The sequence below is a fragment of the Ranitomeya imitator genome, chromosome 1 (genome assembly GCF_032444005.1).
Source record: "Ranitomeya imitator isolate aRanImi1 chromosome 1, aRanImi1.pri, whole genome shotgun sequence".
Taxonomy (NCBI): domain Eukaryota; kingdom Metazoa; phylum Chordata; class Amphibia; order Anura; family Dendrobatidae; genus Ranitomeya; species Ranitomeya imitator.
In genome coordinates, this window is record NC_091282.1 from 654,383,369 (window position 1) to 654,410,924 (window position 27,556).

The 27,556-nt window shown below is 41.9% G+C and overlaps 1 protein-coding gene across 2 annotated transcripts in view; it reads left to right on the forward strand.

Moving 5' to 3' along the window:
* TMOD4 (tropomodulin 4) overlaps positions 1-22,730 on the forward strand; it is a 46,412-nt gene extending 23,682 nt beyond the window's left edge. For both annotated transcript variants that reach the window (XM_069728746.1, XM_069728747.1), the window contains exons 3-10: positions 7,120-7,276; positions 13,748-13,870; positions 16,376-16,465; positions 16,887-17,017; positions 17,119-17,226; positions 20,486-20,629; positions 21,393-21,537; positions 22,099-22,730. In XM_069728746.1, the coding sequence (XP_069584847.1) occupies positions 7,120-7,276; positions 13,748-13,870; positions 16,376-16,465; positions 16,887-17,017; positions 17,119-17,226; positions 20,486-20,629; positions 21,393-21,537; positions 22,099-22,124 (924 nt within the window). In that variant the 3' untranslated portion in view covers positions 22,125-22,730. The remainder of the gene's footprint in view (positions 1-7,119; positions 7,277-13,747; positions 13,871-16,375; positions 16,466-16,886; positions 17,018-17,118; positions 17,227-20,485; positions 20,630-21,392; positions 21,538-22,098) is intronic.
* Positions 22,731-27,556: the final 4,826 nt, after the last annotated feature.

The following is a 27,556-nucleotide window of genomic DNA, read 5'->3' on the forward strand; positions in this document are numbered from 1 at the left end:
ACCAAACTAATTCACTGTTGCCAGGAAAGAGCCCTACCTTTCTCTTTATAGAGGTACCTAAATACATATTATATTGAAATGAAATTATAAATTGTAATTCTAAATTAATTTTGAATTGTAAGTTGTAATCAAATTCTTAGATAGGAGCATTATTATAGTAGTTATAATCTTGTACGTAGGGGACAGTATTATAGTAGTTATAGTCTTGTACATATGGGCAGTATTATAGTAGGTATATTCTTGACAAGGGGGGCAGTATTATAGTCGTTATATTCTCGCAAAAATGGGGGCAGTATTATAGTAGTTATATTCTTGTACATAGGAGGCAGTATTATAGTAGTTATATTCTCGCAAATATGGGGGCAGTATTATAGTAGTTATATTCTTGTACATAGGAGGCAGTATTATAGTAGTTATATTCTTGTACATAGGGGCAGTATTATAGTAGTTATATTCTTGTACATAGGGGCAGTATTATAGTAGTTATATTCTTGTACATAGGGGCAGTATTATAGTAGTTATACCTTTGTACATAATGGTCAGTATTATAGTTGTTAGGGGGAAGTATTATAGTAGTTATATTCTTGTGCATAGGAGCAGTATTATAGTAGTTTTATTCTTGTACATAGGAGCAGTATTATAGTAGTTATATTCTTGTGCATAGGGGCAGTATTATAGTAGTTATATTCTTGTACATAGGGGGCAGTATTATAGTAGTTATACCTTTATACATTGTGGTCAGTATTATAGTAGTTAGGGGGAAGTATTATAGTAGTTATATTCTTGTACATAGGAGCAGTATTATAGTAGTTATATTCTTGTACATAAGAGCAGTATTATAGTAGTTATATTCCTGCACATAGGGGCAGTATTATAGTAGTTATATTCTTGTACATAGGAGCAGTATTATAGTAGTAATATTCTTGTACATAGGAGCAGTATTATAGTAGTTATATTCTTGCAAACGGGGGCAGTATTATAGTAGTTATATTTTCGAAATATGGGGGCAGTATTATAGTAGTTATATTCTTGTATATAGGAGCAGTATTATAGTAGTTATGTTCTTGTACAAAGGGGGCAGTATTATAGTAGATATATTCTCGCAAATATGGGGGCAGTATTATAGTAGTTATATTCTTGTACATAGGGGCAGTATTATAGTAGTTATATCTTTGTACATAGTGGTCAGTATTATAGTAGTTAGGGGGAAGTATTATAGTAGTTATATTCTTGTGCATAGGAGCAGTATTATAGTAGTTATATTCTTATACATAGGGACAGTATTATAGTAGTTATATTCTCGTAAATATGGGGGTAGTTATATTCTTGTACATAGTGGTCAGTATTATAGTAGTTATATTCTTGCACATAGGGGCAGTATTATAGTAGTTATATTCTTGTACATAGGAGCAGTATTATAGTAGTTATATTCTTGTACATAGGAGCAGTATTATAGTAGTTATATTCTTGTACAAGGGGGCAGTATTATAGTAGTTATATTCTCGTACGTAAATATGGAGGCAGTATTATAGCAGTTATTTTCTTGTACATAGGGGGGCAGTATTATTTAGTTACATTTTTGAACAAAGGGGCAGTATTATAGTAGTTATGCCTTTGTACATAGTGGTCAGTATTATAGTAGTTATATTCTTATACATAGGGGGAAGTATTATAGTAGTTATTTTTTTGTACATAGGAGCAGTATTATAGTAGTTATATTCTTGTACAAGGGGGCAGTATTATAGTAGTTATATTCTCGTAAATATGGGGGCAGTATTATAGCAGTTATATTCTTGTACAAGGGGGCAGTATTATAGTAGTTATATTCTCGTACGTAAATATGGGGGCAGTATTATAGCAGTTATATTCTTGTACATAGGGGGGCAGTATTATTTAGTTACATTTTTGAACAAAGGGGCAGTATTATAGTAGTTATGCCTTTGTACATAGTGGTCAGTATTATAGTAGATATATTCTTATACATAGGGGGAAGTATTATAGTAGTTATTTTTTTGTACATAGGAGCAGTATTATAGTATATTCTTGTACAAGGGGGCAGTATTATAGTAGTTATATTCTCGTAAATATGGGGGCAGTATTATAGCAGTTATCTTCTTGTACATAGGGGGGCAGTATTATAGTAGTTACATTTTTGAACAATGGGGCAGTATTATAGTAGTTACGGTGTGTCTTTGTACATAGTGGTCAGTATTATAGTAGTTATATTCTTGTACATAGGAGGAAGTATTATAGTAGTTATATTTTTGTACATAGGAGCAGTATTATAGTAGTTATAATATTGTACAAAGGGGCAGTATTATAGTAGTTATATCTTTGTTACATAGTGGTCAGTATTATAGTAGTTATATTCTTGTACATAGGGGGAAGTATTATAGTAGTTATATTCTTGCACATAGGGGGAAGTATTATAGTACTTATATTCTTGTACAATGGGGCAGTATTATCGTAGTTATATCTTTGTACATAGTGGTCAGTATAGTAGGTATATTATTGTACATAGGAGCAGTATTATAGTAGTTATATTCTTGCACATAGAGGCAGTATTATAGTAGTATTTTAAATACATGTGAATTTATGACTGGTTTCTCCACCATAGGCAGGTGCTTCCTACAAAATTAGAATATCATCAAAAACTTAATTTATTTCAGTTATATTCAGTACAAAAAGTGAAACTCCTATATTATATAGAGTCATTGCAAATAGAGTGATCTATTCCAAGTGTTTATTTCTATTAATGTTGATGATTATGTCTTACAGCCAATGAAAAGCCGAAATTCAGTATCTCAATAAATTAGAATATTTAACAAAAAACACCTGCAAAGGCTTCCTAAGTGTTTAAAAAATTCCCTTAGTTTGTTTCAGTAGGCTCCATAATCATGGGGAAGACTGCTGACTTGACAGATGTCCAGAAGGCATTCATTGACACACTCCACAAGGAGGGTAAGCCACAAAAAGGTCATTGCTAAAGAAGCTGGCTGTTCTCTGAGTGCTGCATCCAAGCATATTAAGGAAAAGTTTAGTGAAAGGATAAAGTGTGGTAGAAAAAGGTGCACAAGCAACCGGGATAACCACAGCCTTGAAAGGATTGTTAAGAAAAGGCCATTCAAAAACGTGGGGGACATTCACAAGGAGTGGACTGCTCCTGGAGTCATTGCATCAAGAGCCACCACACACAGACGTATCCAGGACATGGGCTACAAGTGTCGCATTCCTTGTGTCAAGCCACTCATGACCAATAGACAAGGCCAGAAGCGTCTTACCTGGGCCAAGGAGAAAAATAACTGGATTGTTGCTCAGTGGTCCAAGGTGTTGTTTTCACATGAAAGTAAATTTTGAATTTCATTTGAATCAAGGTCTCAGAGTCTGGAGGAAGAGTGGAGAGGCACAATCCAAGCTGCTTGAAGTCTAGTGTGAAGTTTCCACAATCAGTGATGGTTTGGGGAGCCATGTCATCTGCTGGTGTAGGTCCACTGTGTTTTATCAAGACCAAAGTCAGCGCAACCATCCACCAGGAAATTTTAGAGCACTTCATGCTTCCCTCTGTCGACAAGCTTTTTGGAGATGGAAATTTAATTCTCCAGCAGGACTTGGCACCTGTCCACGCTGCCAAAAGTAGCAATACCTGGTTTAAAACCAACAGTATCACTGTGCTTGATTGGCCAGCAAACTCACCTGACCTTAACCCCATAGAGAATCTATGAAGTATTGTCAAGAGGAAGATGAGACACCTGACCCAACAATTTAAATGAGCTGAAGGTTGCTATCAAAGCAACCTGGGCTTCCATAACACCTCAGCAGTGAAACAGACTGATCGCCTTCATGTCACACCGCATTGATGTAGTAATTGATGTAAAAGGAGGCCCGGCCAAGTATTGAGTGCATTTACTGAACATACATTTCAGTAGGCCAACATCTCAGATTTTAAAATTATTTTTTAAGCTGGTGTTATAAAGTATTCTAATTTACTGAGATAATGACTTTTGGGTTTTCTTTGGCTGTAAGCCATAATCATCAACATTAACAGAAATATACACTTGAAATAGATCACACTGTTTGTAATGACTCTATATAATATATGAGTTTCAGTTTTTGTATTGAAGAACTGAAATAAATTACTTTTTGATGATATTCTAATTTTGTGAGAAGCACCTGTAATCTTGCTATCGATGGTGACCGCATTTGCCCTTTATTATTTTAGGAGATTATTGGTGAGATTCTGTCATACAGTGGCATGTAAATATTTGGGCACCCCTGATCAAAATTACTGTTATTGTGAAGTTGAAGATGATATGATCTCTAAAAGCCTAAAGTTAGAAATTACTTTTTTAGATTTTAAAAATTAAAAACTTTAAAAACTGAAAATGAACAGATGCAAAGTTTGTGCACCCTTGGAGATATGTGTACTCAGTGAACTTTAACCAAGCTTTCAGACCTTAATTAGCCTGTTAGGGTTATGGCTTGTTCACTATCATCGTTGGGGAAGGCCAGGTGATTCAAATTTCCAAGCTTCATAAAAGCCCAGCCTCCTCTTACGTATACCAAAAAACAGCAGCCATGGGTTCTTCTAAGCAGCGGCCTAGCACTCTGAAATGAAAATGATGGATGAATACAAAGCAGGAGAAGGCTATAAGAAGATAGCAATGCATTTTCAAGTTGCCCTTTCCTTAGTGCGAAATGTAATTAAGAAATGGCAGCTAGCAGGAACAGTGGCGGTCAAGATAAGGTCTGGAAGACCAAGCAAAATTTCAGTGAGATCTGCTCATAGGATTGCTAGAGAGGCAAATCACAACCCTCGCTTGACTTCAAAAGACCTTCAGAAAGATTTAGCAGATTCTGGAGTTGTGGTACATTGTTCTACTGTTCAGAGACACCTGCACAAATATTGCCTTCATGTAAAGAGCCATCAGAAAAGAACCTCTCTTGCGTCCTCACCATAAATTTTAGCATCAGAAGTATGCAAAAGAACATCTAAACAAGCCTGATGCATTTTGGAAACTTATCCTGTGGACTGATAAGGTTTAAATAGAACTCTGTGGCCACAATGATCAAAGGTATGTGTGGAGAAAAAAGGCACAGAATTTCAGGAATAGAACATCTTGACAACCATTACGCATGGGGTTGGATCAATAATGCTTTGTGGTTGTGCTGCAGCCTATGGCATGGGGAATATTTCACAGGTAGAGGCAAGAGGATGGCTTGTACAAATGGATAATGATCCTAAACAAACACCAAAATCCACAATAGATGACCTCCAAAGGCACAAGCTGAAGGTTTTACAATGACTCTCACAGTCCCCTGATATGAACATGATTGAAAATCTGTGGCTAGACCTCAAAATAGCAGTGCATATGCAAGGCAACCCAGGAATCTCACAGAGCTGGAATAATTCTCCAAGGAAGAATGGGTGAAAATCCCTCAAACAAGAAATGAAAGACTCATGTCTGGCTACAAAAAAAAACATTTACAAGCTTAGACTTGCGAAAAGGGGTGCTACTAGGTACTAACCATGCAGGGTGCCGAAACTTTTGCTTCAGCAATTTTTCATTTTTAGAATTTTTAAAATGTAAAAGATAAAAATATTTTTTTTTTACTAAACTACAAAGGAAATGTCTCATCTTTAACTTTAGGCCATTTAGAGATTATTTAATCTTCAACTTGCTAAGCTGTTCACAATAACAGTAATTTTAACTAGGGGGTGCCCAAACTTTTACATGCTGCTGTACATAGAACACATATAGAGAAATGGCACAATTTTCTTCATAATTTATCAAAATTATTCATCCAGTGTAATATACAAATAATTTTCTAACCATATATTCAACACTGTGAACAATACATCCAGACTGCGATACGGGCTCCAGCGAGCTTCAGATCTGCAGACAGATCTTCGATGTGGGTTGTTCATGTGCAACTGGACAAGGGGACTGGATACCTTTCTGCAAAAGTATAATGTTACAGGGTATATACACTAGATTCCTTGATAGGGCGTTGATCCAGGGAACTAGTCTGATTGCCGTATGTGGAGTCGGGAAGGAATTTTTTTTCCCCAATGTGGAGCTTACTCTTTGCCACATGGGTTTTTTTTGCCTTCCTCTGGATCAACATGTTAGGGCATGTTAGGTTAGGCTATGGGTTGAACTAGATGGACATATAGTCTTCCTTCAACCTTAATAACTATGTAACTATGTAACTATGAGTGCTTCCAGTAATTGAACAGGAGGGCAGAGACACTCATCACCAATGAGGGAAGCACACCTGTGGTGACGTTTCAGGGGACCTCCTTCTTTCTTTGAGGCCTTCTGAAACGTCGCCACAGGTGTGGCTGTGGAGACCCGTGTGTCGTAAACAGTGCCTTCCCCCCCCTCCCACCAATCCCAAAAAGACAACGCAAACAGGCCTAGATGGGTTCAACAGGTCGGTCACAGTTTATTAATTTGATAAGAAGAGAGGGGCAATTACATTTCGCAACAAGCTCACAGCCGAAGGCCCAGTCTGCGATCGACAGGCGGGTAGCCAATGAGCGGCTTTGAACCTTTGCCCCTCTCTACACTTCCGCTGTGACGTAATAACAACAGTATTAATATCATCAATTTTAAATTTAAAGTATTATAAATTTCACATTTATCCAAACAGCACAAGACAACAGTGAATATGTAAGAGAGGGAGGGTGGGACAACAGCTTCCAGGGGGTCAGCCGGGGAGAAAGAGGAAGGTACTGACCCCGGGCACCTGAATTTAACCCTTGTGGGTGTGGCTGGACACCCCTTCATTTTTCTTCCCGTTGGTCAGCTGGTTGTCCCAATTAGTGCATCGCCTGGAGGGAGTAATGGGAGGGGGGAATAGGCACTGCACGGTGTTTCCTATTAGCTTCTTCCATAAGGGGCTCCGCAGTCCGAGGCACGTTCCCTATGCTGTACTGTGCCTGCCATTCCCTTTATGGAGAGAATGGCTTGTGCCATTTTTCTATATGAACTATAGTCAGGTGGTGTGAGTAACAGTTGTGTGGCCACTAAGAGTTGTGGGACATTTATATTATAAAACCATATTTTTTTATTTTTTTGGAATACATGTAACACATACAGATTTATGATATCCTAGAATATCCTCCTTCCGGCTGGGATGCGCCAAAAAGACCAAACCAAAAAGATCGCAACGGGTCCTCTGGACAGAGAAGCCCTCCTACAACATCTGGAGAAGGAGGCCCTGGATGCAAAGGAGAGAGAAGACCTTGTCCCATACACTGGGGAGAAGAAGGGTAAATAAAATGCATTCCTTTATCGGACTCGTCTGCAACGTTCTAGTATATCAGTCAAACAAAAATTTGCCGAAGTATTTTTGTACTGTTGTGGAGCGTAGCTTCTGCTTCTTTCCTTCAGTTCCCTTCCCCCTTAGCACTGGGCAGGCTTAGACAGGTGCAGGCTATATTCGCACTGTTGATTTTAGTGACCCTTCCCCGCTCCACCAGTTCATGCTGTAATGCAATGATTTTACAGCATATACAGTGCCTTGCGAAAGTATTCGGCCCCCTGGAACTTTTCAACCTTTTCCCACATATCATGCTTCAAACATAAAGATACCAAATGTAAATTTTTGGTGAAGAATCAACAACAAGTGGAACACAATTGTGAAGTTGAACGAAATTTATTGGTTATTTTAAATTTTTGTGGAAATTCAAAAACTGAAAAGTGGGGCGTGCAATATTATTTACTTTACTGTCAGTGCAGCAAACTCAGTCCAGAAGTTCACTGTGGATCTCTGAATGATCCAATGTTGTCCTAAATGCCTAATGATGATAAATATAATCCACCTGTGTGTATTCAAGTCTCCGTATAAATGTACCTGCTCTGTGATAGTCTCGGGGTTTTGTTTTGAAGCACAGAGAGCATCATGAAGACCAAGGAACACAACAGGCAGGTCCGTGATACTGTTGTGGAGAAGTTTAAAGTCGGATTTGGATACAAAATGATTTCCAAAACTTTAAACATCCCAAGGAGCACTGTGCAGACTATCATATTGAAATGGAAGGAGTATCATACCACTGCAAATCTACCAAGACCCGGCCGTCCCTCTAAACTTTCATCTCAAACAAGGAGAAGACTGATCAGAGATGCAGCCAAGAGGCCCATGATCACTCTGGATGAACTACAGAGATCTACAGCTGAGGTGGGGCAGTATGTCCATAGGACAGCAATCAGTCGTACACTGCACAAATCTGGCCTTTATGGAAGAGTGGCAAAAAGAAAGCCATTTCTCAAAGATATCCATAAAAAGTGTCATTTAAAGTTTGCAATAAGCCACCTGGGAGACACACCAAACATTATTATTATTATTTATTATTATAGCGCCATTTATTCCATGGCGCTTTACATGTGAGGAAGAGTATACATAATAAAAACAAGTACAATAGTCTTGAACAATACAAGTCACAACTGGTACAGGAGGAGAGAGGACCCTGCCTGCGAGGGCTCACAATCTACAAGGGATGGGTGAGGATACAGTAGGTGAGGAAAGAGCTGGTTGTGCAGTGGTTTGGTCGATTGGTGGTTACTGCAGGTTGTAGACTTGACGGAAGAGGTAGGTCTTCAGGTTCTTTTTGAAGGTTTCGATGGTAGGTGAAAGTCTGATATGTTGTGTTAAAGAATTCCAGAGTAGGGGTGATGCGCGCGAGAAATCTTGTATGTGATTGTGGGAAGAGGAGATAAGAGGGGAGTAGAGAAGGAAATCTTGTGAGGATCGGAGGTTGCGTGCAGGAAAGTACCGGGGGACGGGGTCACAGATGTATGGAGGAGACAGGTTGTGGATGGCCTTGTATGTCATGGTTAGGCTTTTGTACTGGAGTCTTTGGGTAATGGAGAGCCAGTGAAGGGATTGACAGAGGGGAGAGGCTGGGGAATAGCGGGGGGGACAGGTGGATTAGTCGGGCAGCTGAGTTTAGAGTAGATTGGAGGGGTGCGAGAGTGTTAGAGGGGAGGCCACAGAGCAGGAGGTTACAGTAGTCGAAGCGGGAGATGATGAGGGCATGGACTAGGGTTTTTGCAGATTCTTGGATTAGGAATGTACGGATCCGTGAAATATTTTTGAGTTGAAAGCGGCAGGAAATGGAAAGGGCTTGGATATGCGGTTTGAAGGAGAGATCAGTGTCAAGGATTACCCCGAGTGCTCAATAACGTATGAAGAGTTTGACGGACAATTAAGTTAAGGTTAACGTTTCGACCAAGGTTGGTCGAAACGTTAACCCTAACTTAACTGTCCGTCAAACTCTTCATACGTTATTGAGCACCTGGTGATGACTGTACGCACAAATAAAAGCATAATTTTTTCATAAACCAAGTTTCATGTGTGCGCCTGCTTCTCTATAAATATTGACTATCCGTTCAGCCTGCACCTTTCGCTCTTTGATACAGAGTGCACCACATTTTTTTGGACTAAGGATTACCCTGAGGCACTGGGACTGGGGAGAGTGGGCAGCCATTTACTGTAATGGATAGGTTCGTTGGGGGGGGTCGCATGATATCAGGGAAAGACAATGAATTCTGTTTTGTCCATGTTAAGTTTTAGAAATCTAGCGGAGAAGAAGGATGAAATAGCAGATAGACATTGAGGGATTCTGGTTAGTAGGGTGGTGATATCTGGTCCAGAGATGTAGATCTGTGTGTCATCAGCATAGAGATGATACTGAAAACCGTGAGATTCTATGAGCTGTCCCAGGCCAAAAGTGTAAATGGAGAAGAGCAGGAGCCCTAGAACTGAACCTTGTGGGACTCCGACAGATAGGGGGCGAGGTGAGGAGGTGGTGTGTGAATGGGAGACGCTGAATGTTCAGTCAGCTAGGTGTGACGAGATCCAGGATAGGGCCAAGTCTGTGATGCCAAGGGATGAGAGGGTCTGTAGTAATATGGAATGGTCCACTGTGTCAAAGGCAGAGGACAGGTCCAGGAGGAGGAGGATAGAGTAGTGTCGCTTGCTCTTGGCGGTTAATAGGTCATTGTTGACCTTAGTTAGGGCAGTTTCAGTGGAGTGGTGTGACCGGAAGCCTGATTGCAAGCAGAGGGAGCAGGAAGATAGATGGGAGGACAGTTCAAGATGGACGTGTTGTTCCAGTAGTTTTGAGGCATAGGGGAGAAGTGATATAGGGCGATAGCTAGATACAGAGGATGGGTCAAGAGAGGGCTTTTTGAGGTTCGGTGTGATTGAGGCATGTTTAAAGCTTGAGGGGAAAACACCAGTTGTTAGTGATAGGTTGAAGAGATGGGTTAGAGTTGGGATGAAGACTGTGGCGAGGTTTGAGATCAAGTGGGAAGGGATCGGGTCAAGTGCACAGGTGGTGAGATGCGATCTTGAGAGTAGAGTGGAGAGCCAATCTTCTGTAATGGTGGAGAAGTTGGTTTTGGAGGTGGAGGGCTGGGTAGTTGGGAGGAAGGGCTCTGGGGGTTTTCGACTAAATCTGTCTCTGATTTTCTCAATCTTCTGCTTTAAAAATGAGGCAAAGTCTTCAGCTGAGATGAGTGGGGAGGGATGAGGTGCTGGGGGACGGAGGAGAGAGTTGAAAGTGTTGAATAACTGTTTAGGGTTGTGAGACAGGGAGGATATGAGAGATGAGAAGTAGGTTTGTTTTGCAGTGGTGAGTGTGGTCTTGAAAGTAGTGAGGGACTGTTTGAATGCGATGAAGTGCTTGTTGGAGTGGGATCTTTTCCATCTTCGCTCAGCAGCCCTGGAAGCTCGCCTCAGTTCTTTGGTCAGGCTGGTGTGCCAGGGCTGTCTGTTGATTTTGCGAGTTTTGGTATGTGTGAGAGGGGCAAGATATTCCAAAGCTGCAGCTATTGTGGTGTTATATAGAGCATCATCCGCATTGTGTAGGGAACTTATGTCTGTGAGAGGGAGGAGGGATTCAGAGAGTGAGTGTAGATCGAGGTGTTTAAGATTTCTGCGAGAGTGTGCAAGTTTGTGGGGTGGGATTTGTAGACAAGGAGTGGAGAGGGTAGAGAATGTGAGTAGATTGTGGTCAGAAAGAGGAAGAGGTGAGTTACAGAGGTTAGATAGGGAGCAGAGGCGGGTGAAGATGAGGTCCAATGTGTGGCCATCTTTGTGGGTGGCTGCAGAAGACCATTGAGTGAGGCCAAAGGAGGAAGTGAGAGAAGTTTAGTGGCAGCTGAGAGGGAAGTGTCAATGGGGATGTTGAAGTCGCCCATGATGATAGTGGGGATGTCCGCAGAAAGGAAATGAAGTAGCCAGGTGGTGAAGTGGTCAAAGAAGGTGGTGGCTGGCCCTGGGGGGGGCGGTAAATGACAACCAGTTGGAGGTTGGAGGGGGAGTAGATGCGCACAGAGTGCACCTCAAAGGGAGAGAGGGTAACAGAGGGTGGCAGTGGAATTGGGGTGAAGGAGCAGTTATCAGACAGGAGAAAACCAACTCCTCCGCCATGCTTGCTGCTGGGGCGGGGTCTGTGAGAAAGGTGGAAGCCACCATAGGAGAGTGCAGCAGGAGAGGCTCTGTCAGAATGGGTGAGCCAGGTTTCGGTGATGGTGAGGATGGAAAGTTTGTGAGTAATAAAAATATAATGGATGTAAGAAAGCTTGTTGCAGACAGAGCAAGCGAGTTCCACAGAGCTCCTGTTAGTGGGACTGGGGTAGCGGGGCCCGGGCGAATGGGTATAAGGTTAGAGAGGTTACGAAAATTTGTGATATAGAGCGTAGATGGGAGGTAGAGCTGACTGTGGTGATGTGGTGAGGAGGACCAGGATTTGGAGAGATATCACCAGCAGTGAGAAGGAGCAGAGAAAGTGTTAGAAGGTGGGAGCAGGAGAGAGCATGAGGTGGCTGTCTGTGCTTTGAAACATGTGGAAGAACGTGCTCTGGTCAGATGAAACCAAAATCGAACTTTTTGGCAACAATGCCAAACGATACAGCTCATCACCCTGAACCCACCATCCCCACTGTCAATCATGGTGGTGGCAGCATCATGGTTTGGGCCTGTTTTCTTCAGCAGGGACAGGGAAGATGGTTAAAATTGATGGGAAGATGGATGGAGCCAAATACAGGATCATTCTTGAAGAAAACCTGTTTGAGTCTGCAAAAGACCTGAGACTGGGACTGAGATTTGTCTTCCAAAAAGACAATGATCCCAAACATAAAGCAAAATCTACAATGGAATGGTTCACAAATAAATGTATCCAGGTGTTAGAATGGCCAAGTCAAAGTCCAGACCTCAATCCAATCGAGAATCTGTGGAAAGAGCTGAAAACTGCTGTTCACAAATGATCTCCATCAAACCTCGCTGAGCTTGAGCTGTTTGCCAAGGAGGAATGGGCAAGAATTTCAGTCTCTTGATGTGCAAAACTGACAGAGACATATCCCAAGCGACTTGCAGTTGTAATCGTAGCAAAAGGTGGCGCAGCAAAGTATTAAGTTAAAGGGGCTGAATAATATTGCACGCCCCACTTTTCAGTTATTGAATTTCCACAAAAATTTTAAATAACCTATAAATTTCGTTCAACTTCACAATTGTGTTCCACTTGTTGTTGATTCTTCACCAAAATTTTACATTTGGTATCTTTATGTTTGAAGCATGATATGTGGGAAAAGGTTGAAAAGTTCCAGGGAGCCGAATACTTTCACAAGGCACTGTATTTATCTATGTAATGTATCCAATCCAAAATGCCTCCAGAGCTGCATTCAAAACTCTGCTAATTTACTGTTAACTCTCTGGAATGTGCATTTTAATTATATACCCCCTTAAGGCTATGTGCACACGTTCAGGATTTTTAGCGTTTTTTTAGCGTTTTTTCATCCGTTTTCCACCGAAAAACCTCTAAAAAATAGCTTACATAAGCATCCCCTCTATAATTTGTAAAGCGCTGTGGAATATGTTGGCGCTATATAAATAAAATTATTATTATTATTATTATTATTATATCCTATCATTTTTAATGCTTTCCGCATTTTTTGTGCATATGCTGCATTTAGGAATGCATTGATCCGCTTATTTCCCGCATGGGGCTATGCCCACCATGCGGGAAGTAAGTGGATCATGTACGGTTGGTACCCAGGGTGGAGGAGAGGAGACTCTCCTCCAGGCCCTGAGAACCATATACCTGTTAAAAATAAAAGAATTAAAATAAAAAAATTGTGATATTCTCACCTTCCGGGGGCCCCCGCAGCCTTCCCACTCCTCACGATGCTCCCGTTCCCAGTAATGCCTTGCGACAATGACCTGTGATCACGTAGATGTCTCACGAGACTGCTACGTCATCTGGGGTCATTGCAGCGAGGCATTACTGGGAACGGGAGCTGCCAGGAGCATCGCTAGGAGCGGGAAGGCTTTGGGGGTCCTGGGAAGGTGAGAATATCACAATTTTTAAAATTTTTTTTAGTATTTTTAACATTATATCTTTTCACTATTGATGCTGCATTGGCATTGTCAGTTAGTTTTCCAAGTGATGCTACAGATCGCTTGGAAAACCCTAGCATTCTGCAAGCTAATTACGCTTGCAAAACGTTCGTGTTTAGTGGGAATACGCATGCCAATTCTGCATGCGTATTTACCGTGGCAGGGAGTTGCAGAATTGCCGCCGAAATGTCCGCGGCAATTCTGCAACGTGTGCACATAGCCTTACAGTTTGGAATGTCTTCTATAATGCTTTGCATTGTGGGGCCATCAGAATTTTGAAAGTCGCTCCAGAGACTAGTGTCAGACCAAACATCAAGTCTTCCTCTAATTTTCTCAACAGGAAAAGCTTTCATCCCCAAAAATCCAAAAAGAGAAATTCCTAAAGAGGAGCAGATCACTCTAGAACCAGAGCTGGAAGAGGCTTTGGCCAATGCCACCGACGCTGAGATGTGCGACATTGCAGGTAAGATGCCGTGCAGATGACATCGGCTCCTCTGTAAACCGAGATTCGAAATTTCTGTAGCTTTTTTTCCAAACGTGGGGTGAGGGAATAATGGCATTAGACGTACTTAAAGGACTAGGATGCATCGGCCAAGTATGAAGATCATGCCAGCACAGCAGGTGAGATTGGGAGGCTTTATGGACACGTGAGGGGATTTTGGAAAATTAAAAGAAAATATTTCTGTTTAGAATCAATATTCTCATCCTTAATATCTACTGAATTTATAATTTTTGGTGTCCTCTTGAGTTAAATTTGGTGGGAAAATGGCAAGTAGCTTCATCCGTTAGTGTGTACAGTGACCTAACGTGACCTAAATTATAGCCAATCATCTATCACAGTCCCACCCCTGCTTAGAGTGATAACCAATTACAAGGCTTGACATTATAACAAGACATTGGTTGCCACCTGATGCATGTTAGAAAGGTCACCATCCTAAATTTTGCTCAACATCATGTTTTTTTTCTGTGATCACTTCGGCCTGGGAACATGTTACTCTGAAACATATGGACATCTGTGCTGGATGAGTACATGATATTATTTGAGATGGTGATACAGAAGGTCATAATCCATTTTATGATCCAGCTCTTAAGACTCAAGTGTTAGAACCTTCAGCGTGACCTCATTGAGGAGCTATGTCCATCTCATGAACATCTTATGCAAAACGCTCCCATAGACGATTACATAAATCTTTTACTCATAACATCTGGTGAGAAAAAAAGCAAGTTGGTCATCTGGCACAGGTCAACCTGATCAAAAAGGAGTGATGGTGATGGAGATTTACGCCTAACTATAAAATGAAAACCCTACACTGTATCCTCATCTTGTATCGGCTTTTTCAGAACCAAATTATTGCAGGACTCATGAAAGCGAATATAACAAACTTTGTGACATATCAAAACGGATACTTTGATTCTTTCTCCGCTTATGAGCTACTTCTTCTCCCTTCCCTGCACTCCGAACTCATCATTCATTTTTAAAAACTGCTAAAATTTGTCTGCCACCTCACTGATGGATCAGATTACAGCTGCCTATTAAAGATTAGGAGGTCGGAGGAGAGGTGCAGAGAGACACAAAAAAATACTGGTGCTTTCTAGCAAGTGTTTTATCCCAATACAAAGCTGGATACATGTCTACACTATTCAGTACTGCTGAATAATTTCCTTTGTGCTGCTGCTTCTTCTAGTAAGTATTTATCTCACCACAGTGCTAGAAGCACAGATGACCTGTTCAGAATTCATGTATAATGTCCAGCACGCTGATGCTTTAAAGCAGTATTTCCCAAACTCCAGTCCTCACGGACCCCAACAGGTCATCTTTTCAGGATTTCCATAGTGCTGCACAAGTGAGAGAACTCCTGATACTTCCATCACCTGTGCAATACTAAGGAAATCCTGAAAACATGACCTGTTGGGGTCCGTGAGGACTGGAGTTTGGGAAACACTGCTTTAGAGTAAATGTTTTATCATGCTGGATTCACCATTACACTGGTTAGTACAGCTACATTATGATTCCTGTTGCTGATTTCGATTTAAATATTTTATCTCCTCCTAGTGCTGTACCCACAGCTGCACTGCTCAGTACTACTGCATAATGTTCTCCATTGTGATACTGCTATTACGTGTTTTATCTCAATCCAGTGCTGTATTCACACCTACACTGCTCAGCACTGCTATATAATTTCTTCCATGCTGCTGCTTTTATCTCCATCCAGTACAAGACTCACAGCTGCACTGCTGAATGCTCCTTTGTAATTTCATCCATGATTCTTGCTGCTTCATGAGCTAGGTAGAGAGAGGGGAGCAGGAATCCCTCATGTTGGTGTGCACTACGTATGGGAGACATCTTAATTACTAGTCTTCACAACTTTCCAAGCTTTCCGGGAGGGTTCCAGGCACTTTGGTGGCACATATGAAATTTGTCAACTCTTCCAGGCAGGCGTAGGATAGTCTTCCTCTTTTTTTTTTTTTTTGTCCTCTGGAAACTCCTGTATATTTTATAAGCATGGGTAAGTCTGATTTTTAGTTGTTAGAGGGTTATGTTTCTTCTGCACCAGTAGCTGAACCCGCACCCTTTCCCTCCAGTCAGCAGAACTCCAGGGATTTGGACTTGAGTCAAGTGCTATATTTAGTATAGGAGAGTGAGAGACCGAGGGGCTATCTTCTTACGCTGTGTATCCAGGATGAGGACATGGTATAATAACCATTTTTTTGTCACCAAGCTTTGGTGCCACCAAGAGGTATAATGTGACCTTCCAGTATATTCCCTAGGAAATCATGGATTCCCAAAGAAGTAGTTACTTTCATATATCAGTCACAGCTACTTAGGGTCAGAGATTACAACAATGCTCAATGCAAATCTGAATTTAGTTTTTCTTGCACTTTGTTACTATATATGGCTTCTAATGTTGGTGGAGAGCTCACTATGTGGACCTATTACTGACTTACTGCATGTATTTTTCTGTCGCAGCCATCTTGGGGATGTATACATTGATGAGTAACAAGCAGTATTACGACGCAATCACTTCTGGAATCATTATTAATAAAGAGGGCATCAACAGTAAGTAAAAGTCATGATCTCGAAATGTTAATGTCTAGAACATTGTGACTAAATTTACGAGCAAGTCAATTTGCTTCTTACAAAATTGTGGCCAATAATTGTGAGTTCCCATAATTTTTGGACTTTAAGAAGCACCCAAGGCACAGAGGAGAAGGCAGAGATGGTGACCATGTGGCTGTCTGAGCATCTTCTGCATTATTTGGCAAGAGGTAGGATGTAGGAGTCGGCCAAAAGGGAAGTGGAGTCTGGTGGAAATGGTCGCTTCAGGTCAGGAAGATGTTGTGCGGAGCTCCAACCCTGCATGAGAGAGACCTTATGCCATTACAGTTGACCTCATTAACGTAATATGGACCTATAGAATGGGAACTCGTTCCTTTAATATGACCCTTATCATTGTGACATCTGTACTTGTTTCTTACAGGCGTTGTACAACCGGACAAATATAAGACCATCCCCGACGAGCCCCCAAATCCAACCAACGTGGAAGAAACACTGCAGAAGATCAAGAGCAACGCATCAGACCTGGTGGAAGTGAATCTAAATAATATCCATGTAATTACCCCTACACAGAATATAGAGAGCTTTAGACCCTAAATTGTGGCCTGAATTTAAAGGGAGCTCGTTTATGTTTATTTTGTGCCTTTCATTTGCAGGACATTCCCATACCGACATTAAAGGGGATTTGTGAAGCCATGAAAGCGAACACGCATGTAAAGCAGCTGAGTTTAGTAGCTACTCGCAGTAATGATCCGGTGGCCTATGTAAGTCTTTGTGAAGTCTGTTCCACCCCATTATGCAGAGTTCGATCCACCCTGGTCCTCTTTCTCTCTGCCAACTCCACCTTCATCATTTGATTGGCCGGGAGGGGAGAGCATGAGCGGTCATGTGACACTCAATGACAGCACGGGTTTACTGCAAGTAAAAGCGCAACATCAGGTGACCAGATGCGTTAGCTGCAGAAGAGTACATTTCTTTTTTTTATTAATGAATGTTATTTAGAAAAATGTTTATTATACCAAGTTTGGATAGTTGGCATAAAGTTTCAAAAAATGAAAAGCCCCCTTTAAGGACCTCAATTATAATTGCGTTATGTCTGCTTCCGTTTGGTCCAATAGACAATTTTTATTGGGTGATCTGCCTCCCAAAATCAACGCAGTTATACAATTACGTTTCTGTGCATGTGACGAAATCTACAACTTCACCTACGATACTGAGACACGACCTCTAGATGGCAGCGCAGAACTGCAGCAACACAAAAAGGCGTAAAGCGCAGCACATAATGTAATGACCGGAACAAGCTCCGAAAATGGGCCACTTTGTAAATTTGTCTTCCGCCCATTATGTACATTAGTCAGCCCATAATGGTGATGTGTTAAGTGTGATCTCTTTCTGTGTCTGAAAGAAAAAGTTGGGTCATTTCAAGATCCATTAGTGCAGTTAATGACGGTAAATTTACAGAATAACATATTCATATCAAAGGGTCACCAAGTTTATAATGATTTCTATAATGAGGAGTGACGACGTGTAAGGATGCTCTGACAGAAGATAGGAGGAAATATCACAAAAGGAGGAAAAAGAGGCAAAATTCTCCACTATACTAGAAAAACACCAAAAAAACAGGCAAAGGTGCTTACCTGTCTAGGCCTTGAATCAAATGCACTATCATGGTGCAGCGGGCCCAAGTAAAGATGGCGACTGCACAGGTGCGGTAATACCAATGAGGCAGCCAGCCTACAACCAGGGATTGTCCGCTTTGCACACCAGTGCAAATAAATAATTCGCAGCAGTGTTCACACAGAGTATGCAAAGCAACTGGATCCTAGCCTATTAGTAACACCATGTGGCGGGCTGCCCAGTGCTAACTGTAATGCGTCCCGTGTGAACAGAGGCCACAACTTACCATCAGGGCCCAACTGCACCTCAAAAAGTAAAAGTAAAAAAAGTGCACAAGAACATATCAAAATATGTAAGGTATTAGTTAATATTACAATACTTAAGCTGGCAACCCACGTCAAGGGTCCTCACACTTGACAGTCCTACTCTAACAGCAATAGATAGGAAATTGCTTAGCTTCCCCCCTCTGCCGGTGGGCCACATCCACTAGTATAAGAGATTCCTAGATGACCTGTACATTATATGGACAAGTACATCAAAATAAGCTGAATCCTTTGTAATGGAGCCCAACAATAACTGGGGCCTCAAGTTGTCACACAATTGTTCATCATCTAATATCTAAACATCTACAAAGGCGATCATGATGACATTCGCACCTCCACTTTTTTTTTCAAAAGTGTTGCTGTAAACAGTTATCTTGATTTCCATAGCGGCCAATGGATTCTGGACTATATAGGAGAATACGGAAGAATTGCACCACAAACACAGAATTCCTCAAAGCTAAACGTTACCCCATTAGACTATTGAATGATGCTTTTAAACAAACGTCACGGTTATGCCAGAATGATTGCTTGGGACAACCCAAGAAACGTGCCAGTCCAGTAGGGAAGAAGAGAGAACTAGATAATAAAATCAAATACAGTTTCATCACGACCTATAATCAGTCCCACAACAAGATAAGACAGGTCTTATCTACATTCTGTATGCTTTTGTTGAATGATCCAATACTATCAGGGAATATCCTCACCCAACATCATTTTTCGCAGAAACATGAATTTATAAAACCGTATAGCACCAAGCAAACCAAGATCCATACAGTCACATTCCTGGTCCCTTTCTAGGTCTTCAAAGACCCCCAGGTGCTACTGGTGCAATACAAGGAGCTGTCTTTGTTGCAGGATGATCACACATGGAGACAAGTCCTTTTCCTCCAACTCTACGGGAGAAGCGTTTCCCATTAAACATTATGTAGACTTAAACTCTGATTTCGTAACTAACCTAATTGAGTGCAGTTGTAAATAGCACAATAGGATGAACGGACACAGGCATAAGATCAAAATAGGCAATGTAAGTCATGGCCTAACCAGACATTTCCTTATGGAACCCAATAGGCATCCCACCAATCTGAAAATAATTATTCTGGAACAAATTCATGAAAGCATCCCAAATAGAATGTAAATATTGATCAATAAAGAGTCTTATTGGATATTCAAATTGGCGACACTCAACCCTGTGGGTTTGTATGAATGTATTGGCAATACGGGTTAGATAAGATCAAGCATCAAAATGTAAACTGTAAAGAAAAACAAATAAAAGGAAACTAAAAAAGCAAACACCACTAGAAGGGGAAAAAAATCCCAGTAAGCTTTTGTGCACCTTGACAGATTATTTTTAGATTGTGTTTTTTTACCCCTATTTTTTGCTACTCCTAAGGCGGAGCACAGCATAGGTGGCAGCTAATTTGCCAACCAATCTTGAGCTGAATTTGAGAACATTTTAGAGGAGTATATAAATCATGGGTATTTATGCTTGCCTGATGAAGGAGCTAGACTGGCTCCTAAACTCGTAGCAATGAGTAAAGTTCTTGCTACAATTACCCCAGTGATACATCACCTCATGACCTGTGGTAGTGCTGAACCAAACCACCATTTCCCTCCCTTTCTTAAACTCAACGATGTGGCAGTGGAGCTATCAAGATGGGGAAAGGGCACTAAAATCAGCTCAAAGGTGGTCAAAAATATCAAGACCACTTTTCTATCCCACTGGACAAAGCACCACCTTCTCTCGTCATATTTTGGAAAAGTGCAACATAAGTGGATACTATAATAGTGATCTCAGTGATTCCTAACCTATCCATGTGTCTGCATACTTGGTAATGCCCAACTTGAACATCATTGCGTTGTAAAATCTGTTTGTGCAGTCTGCAAATTAGAAAAAAATGATTGTAATAATGTGGATAACCTCCAAGTCATTCTCATTTTTTAGTTTATCTCCATATTGACCTGACCCTCAATTGGGACATATTTGGGACTGACTGCAGAGTTGTGTCTACTGTGTTGCACCCAAAAGTGAGAATGTCTGCTCCTTCCATCTACTCTCACCTAACAATGCTCTGGTTCTCCACAGGCTGTGGCTGAGATGATCAAGGAAAATAAGACTCTGGAGACCTTAAACATCGAGTCAAACTTTATTTCTAGTGCAGGAATGTTGGCCGTAATTCAGGCCATGAAAAATAATTCTACGTTGACTGAACTAAAGGTGGATAACCAGGTAAAACTTTACTCAATTGGTTTTGAACGGTTTTTGAAGCCTGAATCTTTAAGCCTGACCCAAATACTTGTTTTAATTCAAATAGTTGAACTGGGTCCCATAGCTGAGGCATCGTAAAGTGTTCTGTGGGAAAACATGTTGACGACCTATCCATTCAATAGGTCATTAATGTTTAGTGATGAACCCCCTAATAGTCAACTCCCCCACCAGACAAATAATAGGAGACCATCAAGACTGGGACCCCAATGTTTGATTTGTCACGGTTTGGCCACCTGAGATTGTTCACTGGACTGATCATTCGTGACTGTGAAGACTAGAACTTTGAGTTGGTGTTTTTTCACCAGAGGTTCTTCATTGGATTGATCATTGATAACTGTCAAGACTAGAACCTCAATGTTTGATTGGGTGATTGACCACCAGAGGTACGTTGCTTGGCTAATCATTGATGTCCATCAAGACTAATACCCCAAATATTTGAGTGAATGGGTGGCTGACCAGCAGGGGTTCTTCACTGGGTTGATCATTGGTGACCCTCAAGACTGGAACCACAATGTAGAATAGTTGGTTTTCAACCTATGAAGTTCCTTCTCCTGACTAATCTTTGGCTATCCCAAAAACTGACACCCCAACCAATTATACGTTGATGACCTGTTTATGTTCAGTTCTCAAATAACTCATTCAGCAGTTTATATTAAAGTCTTGGATGTGGAAAAGTCCTCCTTCACCTCTGATCATGGTATTTTCTTCTTCCCATTTTCTGCAGCACCAAAATCTTGGAGACACTGTAGAGATGGAGATGGCTTCCATGCTGGAGAACTGTACTTCTGTTATACGCTTTGGGTACCATTTTACACAACAAGGACCAAGAGCCCGAGCTTCAAATGCCATCACTAGAAATCTGGAGACACGTAAGTTTAATTCTTCTGAAAAGTTTTATTGCTATAACCAATATAAGATAAGCCTCCAGAGTCCAGTACAGAAAAAAAGATTTTTAGGAGTTTCTGGAAGATATAGCACTCAGAATCCTCCTCTCTTGGCCAGAGCTGAGAACAGATATAAAGAGCATCTCTTGCTCTTGATGACTTTTCCTGTCCATTCTCCAAGAAAAAACAAAACAATACCAGTTTCCCTAGTGCCAAGTTGTCACATTTTGGTCCATTGGTCACGTAATAGCTCAGTCATTGGTGTCCAGTAGTCATGCCTCAGTCCTTAGGGACCAGTGATCACGCCTCAGTCCTTAGGGACCAGTGGTCAAGCCTCAGTCCTTAGGGACCAGTGGTCACGCCTCAGTCTTTAGGGACCAGTGGTCACGCCTCAGTCTTTAGGGACCAGTGGTCACGCCTCAGTCCTTGGTACCCAATGGTCTCACCTCAGTCACAGTGGTTATTACTTGAAACAATTACTATTAAAAGTGGAAGTGTAGCATACCCTGACTGAAAACGTAAAGTTTTTCTATTTCCTCTTGACAGGTCGAAAGAAGAAGAAGTCTGCCTAATAAATATTATGTGTCCCAAAACCTGGTCCAACCTGGTTCATCCTGTAGGTGGTGTCCATGTCACATTTTTGCCCGCGTTTTTGGGACTTTATTTCTTTACATCTCATCTATGGATCTCTCCCCTTCCCTATATGTCCTTGTTATATACATCGTTCCTCTGCGTGTGTCTCATAACTCCACTGACCTACTTCTTTGGTAACACTGCCACTGATTGTCTTAAAGTTTACCCCTCATTTACCAAACTATTGGAAAAAAGCCATTTTGTGGTCCAGTCCACCATTTTTTTTTTAGCCAGCTTTGGGGTACAACAGCTACTGGTAAACTCATATGTATTCCTCTGGTCAGCTTTGTAAACCTCATTTGATCCTCATCAATGGTGACGGGTTTCAAACCTTAGTTTCATATGTGTATATTTGGGACACAGAATGGTGTCTTGGGGGTGTGTGTGACATCACATGAAATCTCAACTTCTCTACCACCTACCAAAGATCTGTCTCCAACTATATATTTCTTGGGGAGAGTGGTGACGAAGCGGACAGGAGCAATACTGGAATAAAAGTACAATAATTGTATTTAAATCTGTAAATAAAGTGACTTTGTCCTGTATTGCCAGAGTCGTTCTTTAAATTTATGAGGGCATCTGATTTTGTATCTATTTGTAAATGAGGTATAAACGCGTGGCACAGATTGAACTCGACCAACCTGGTTCAACTTGTAGGTAATGAACTGTGTCCCATTTTTGCCCTTCCGGGCCTTTATGGTGATGGCATTACCATTTCTGTTGAAGATGGTAACAGGTAGTCTGCTCTGAGTGAAAAGAATCCTTACAGTAAAAGAGCTGAACCCAGTAAATAATGATTATTTAAACTAAAGGTTACAATAAATACAATTATCACACATATATGTACTTAATTAACTATCTGTCCTACCTGTTGGAAATGACACCTTAGACAGCCCGTACTTCAGAGTATACGGATAAGCTGTACGGCCATGATATGTCATGGCTGCCCTTTAGTGGCCATTTCATTACTTCAGTGACTCATCTACATTAGCATTGCACATATTCTCTCTTACCTATCTAACTAGATGGCCACAGATGTGCCACAACGCCAGGACCACTCTAGAGTAATCCCCTGTGAAATCACTTTCAGGGCATTGACACTTCCTTAATTTCACCTATGGTGCTGCAGGGAAATTGGACGCTTCATAATCTGCTTATAGTTAATATGTTTCAAATGACCCTTACAATTGGATAAATGTATCCCATATTTGTGGTCTAGATAGTCTTACACAAATAAATCTTATTTAGTGTTTTTGGAAGGGTTCCTGATTATAACACCAATCTTCTCTTTGAGAGTATTTCCCATTATTCGATCAGAATTGCATTAAATCAAAACCTCCAAATATGAACCAATATTATCATTTCTTAGTGCCCAGTGGTCATGCCTTAGTCCCTTGTAGCCAGTGGCCATTTTATTATTATTATTATTATACATTTTTATAGCGCCATTTATTCCATGGCGCTTTACATGTGAATACGGGGCAAATATAGACAATTACATTAAACATGAGCAGATAACAAGGCACACGAGTACATAAGGAGGGAGGACCCTGCCCGCGAGGGCTCACAGTCTGCAGGGGGTGGGTGAGGATACACTAGGAGAGGGAAGAGCTGGCTGTGCGGCTGTTCAGTAGGTTGAGGATCACTGCAGGCTGTAGGCTTGTCGGAAGAGATGAGTCTTCAGGTTCTTTTTGAAGGTTTCTATGGTAGGCGCAAGTCTGATGTGTTGGGGTAGAGAGTTCCAGAGTATGGGGGAAGCACGGGAGAAGTCTTGGATGCGGTTATGGGAAGAAGAGATGAGAGGGGAGTAGAGAAGGAGGTCTTGCGAGGATCGGAGGTCGCGTGTAGGTAGGTACCGGGAGACCATGTCACAGATGTATGGAGGAGACAGGTTGTGGATGGCTTTGTATGTCAGTGTGAGGGTTTTGAACTGGAGTCTCTGGGCGATAGGAAGCCAGTGAAGGGCTTGACACAGGGGAGAGGCTGGGGAATAGCGGGGGGACAGGTGGATTAGTCGGGCAGCAGAGTGTAGGATGGATTGGAGTGGTGCCAGAGTGCTAGAGGGGAGTCCAGAGAGTAGGAGGTTGCAGTAGTCGAGGCGGGAGATGATAAGGGCATGCACTAGCGTTTTTGCAGTGTTGCGGTCAAGGAAAGCACGGATCCGGGAAATATTTCTGAGTTTGAGACGACAGGAGGAGGCAAGGGCTTGGATATGTGGCTTGAAAGAGAGGGCAGAGTCGAGGATCACCCCGAGGCACCGGGCGTGTGGGACTGGGGATAGTGAGCAGCCATTGACATTGATGGATAGATGTGGTGGAGGGGTAGAGTGAGATGGGGGAAAGATGATGAATTCTGTTTTGTCCATGTTCAGTTGTAGAAAGCGAGCAGAAAAGAAGGCTGAAATGGCAGACAGACAGTGCGGGATTTTGGTAAGCAAGGAGGAAAGGTCAGGTCCGGAGAGGTAGATCTGCGTGTCGTCGGCGTAGAGATGGTACTGCATACCGTGGGATTCTATGAGCTGTCCCAGGCCGAAAGTGTAGATGGAGAAGAGTAGGGGTCCTAGAACAGAGCCTTGAGGAACACCGACTGACAAGGGGCGAAGTGAGGAGGTGGTGTGGGGGAGGGAGACACTGAATGTTCGGTCTGTCAGATATGACGAGATCCAGGAGAGGGCCAAGTCTGTGATGCCAAGGGATGAGAGGATTTGTAGCAAAAGGGAGTGGTCAACAGTGTCAAAGGCAGAAGACAAGTCCAGGAGAAGGAGGACAGAGTAGTGTCGCTTGCTCCTGGCAGTTAGTAGGTCATTGGTGACTTTAGTTAGGGCAGTTTCAGTTGAGTGATGGGAACGGAAGCCTGATTGTAACCGATCAAAGAGGGAGCAGGAGGAGAAGTGGGAGGACAGTTCAAGATGGACGTGTTGCTCCAGCCTCAGTCCCTAGTGCCCATTGGTCATTGTAGAGACACAGCATTGTATCTTACACATGTAGCCAAAATTGTTGGTACCCCACGTTTAATGACAGAAGAACCCACAAAGGTCATAGAAATAATTTGAATCTGACAAAAGTAATAATAAATAAAAAAAATCTATGAAAATTAACAAATGAAAGTCAGACATTGCTTTTCAACCATGCTTCCACAGAATTAAAAAAAAAATAAGACTCATGAAACAGGCCTGGACAGAAATGATGGTACCCTTAACTTAATATTTTGTTGTATAACCTTTTAAAGCAATCACTGCAATCAAACGATTCCTGTAACTGTCAATGAGACTTCTGCACCTCTCGACAGGATCAATCTGCTCCAGTTATCTCGTGTTTGAAGGCTGCCTTTTCCAGACGGCATGTTTAAGCTTTTTGGCCAACAGCCCAAAACACCGTGTCTGCGAATTGAGATTTGGTTTTTATCCTAAGTCATATTGCACGACTCGTTAGGCTTCTTTCACACTTCAGTTGTTTGACGTCAGTCACTTCAGACATAGTGACGGATCGACGGATCCGTCACAATTGTTGAGAAAACGGTTCTAACGGATCCGTTTTTTTGACGGATCCGTTACTTGGGGGTTGTCTGGGAAAAGTATCTACTGTTTGGAGCATGCGCAATTGAAAAAGCGGATTAGGGCGACGGATCCGCCGAAATGACGGTCGCGACGGATCCGTCGCCCATAGGCGGCCATTCTATGGAATGGCGGACGCGACGGATCCGTCGCGATCCGCCATTTTGGCGTTGAAAAAAACGTTATAATGTCCGTCTATGTTTAGATGACGTCCGCCAAATTTCGACGGATCAGTCGCATGGCGGATGGAACGTACGACCATCTGTCACAATCCGTCGCTAATGCAAGTCTATGGGAAAATAGCGGATCCGTCAAAAAAAAAATGACGGATCCGTTATTTGAGGAAAATGGCAGTTTTAGACTGACGCCAAACAACTGAAGTGTGAAAGAGGCCTTAAAGGGTTGATTGTGACTTGTAGGATCGCTACTTCCAACAGGTGGCGCTATAGAGTTTAAGTCCTCTTTTTCTCAGAAGAGGCAATTTGCATATTGATAGTCTTGAGATTTCATTGTACCCTGCACAGATTCTAGACACCCTGTGCCAGATGCAGCAAAGTACCCCAGAACGTAGTATGGGAAAAGATATGTACGAATAGGAGATGCTGGAAGCATGTGAAAAATCCTCCCCGTCTTTATATTTGTATGAAGAAAAGTATGAGCCCCTCTATATCCCATCTCCAGAAGCTTTTCTGACCTCCTATTCTACATCTATAGGCGTTAACATGGAGTCGGCCCCTCTAGATACAACAGCTCCTGCTCTTATGGGAAGGATTTCTACAGAATTTTGAAGGGGCTGCTGGGAAGTTTTGCCCATTTGTGAAGTCAGACAGTTATGTTGGATGAGATACTGGGCTCACAATCTCCTTTCTTGGATGGGGCCGAGGTTCGGGCTCTCTGCGGCCAGTCAGGTTCTTACAAAAAACTCCCCCAAACATGTCTTTATGGACCTTATGCACTGGGCACAGTCATGACTCATGAGGAATAGAAAAGGGCCTTCCCCAAACTGTTCCCACAAACTTGGAAGCTACAATTGTTCACAATGTCAATAGAATTTTCCTTAACTTGAACAAAGGAGCCGAGGCCGACCCCTGATAGACAACCCCGTAGCTTTATCTTCCTCCATCAAACTGTACAGAGGTCACAACGCAGGCAGGTAATGGTCTCCTGGCATTCACCAAACCTAGACTTGTCCATCAAAACCCAGACTGAGCAGTGTGATCCATCACTGCACTTCAGTGGTTACGGCTTTACACCACTCAATCCAATGTCTGGCATTGTGCTTTGTGATGTAAAGCTGCATGCAGTCGTTTGGCCATGAAGCTCCCAGCAGGGGTACTATTTTTGCCCTGTTAATACCAGAGGAGGTCTGAACTCTGCAGTTATGGAGGTAGCAGTGCATTGGTGACTTTTCTGTCCTCTGCTCCTCAGCACTTGGTGACCCCCACTCTGTAACTTTATGTGGTCTCCACTTTGTGGACGAATAACATTTTTTAATACTAACATTCCCAGATGATGGTGGGATATTTAGGAGGAAAGAAATGTGAAGAACTGACTTGTTACCCCTGAGGCTTCTATTACAGGACTGCGCTGGTCTCAGTGAGCTCTTTATCATCAGCCATTCTGTCACATCTTAATAAAGGTAGACAGCATGATGAGGGGACGGATGTTATACACTGGGCAATGGGAGTGAATGAGAAACCAGAAAACAATGATTAAGATGTATGTGTCAATACTTTTCTCCATATAACGTATGTGGTTGGGTGTTATAATGTTCTGTAGTGTAAGTATTTCTTGGGTTTATGCTTATTTTTTATGTTT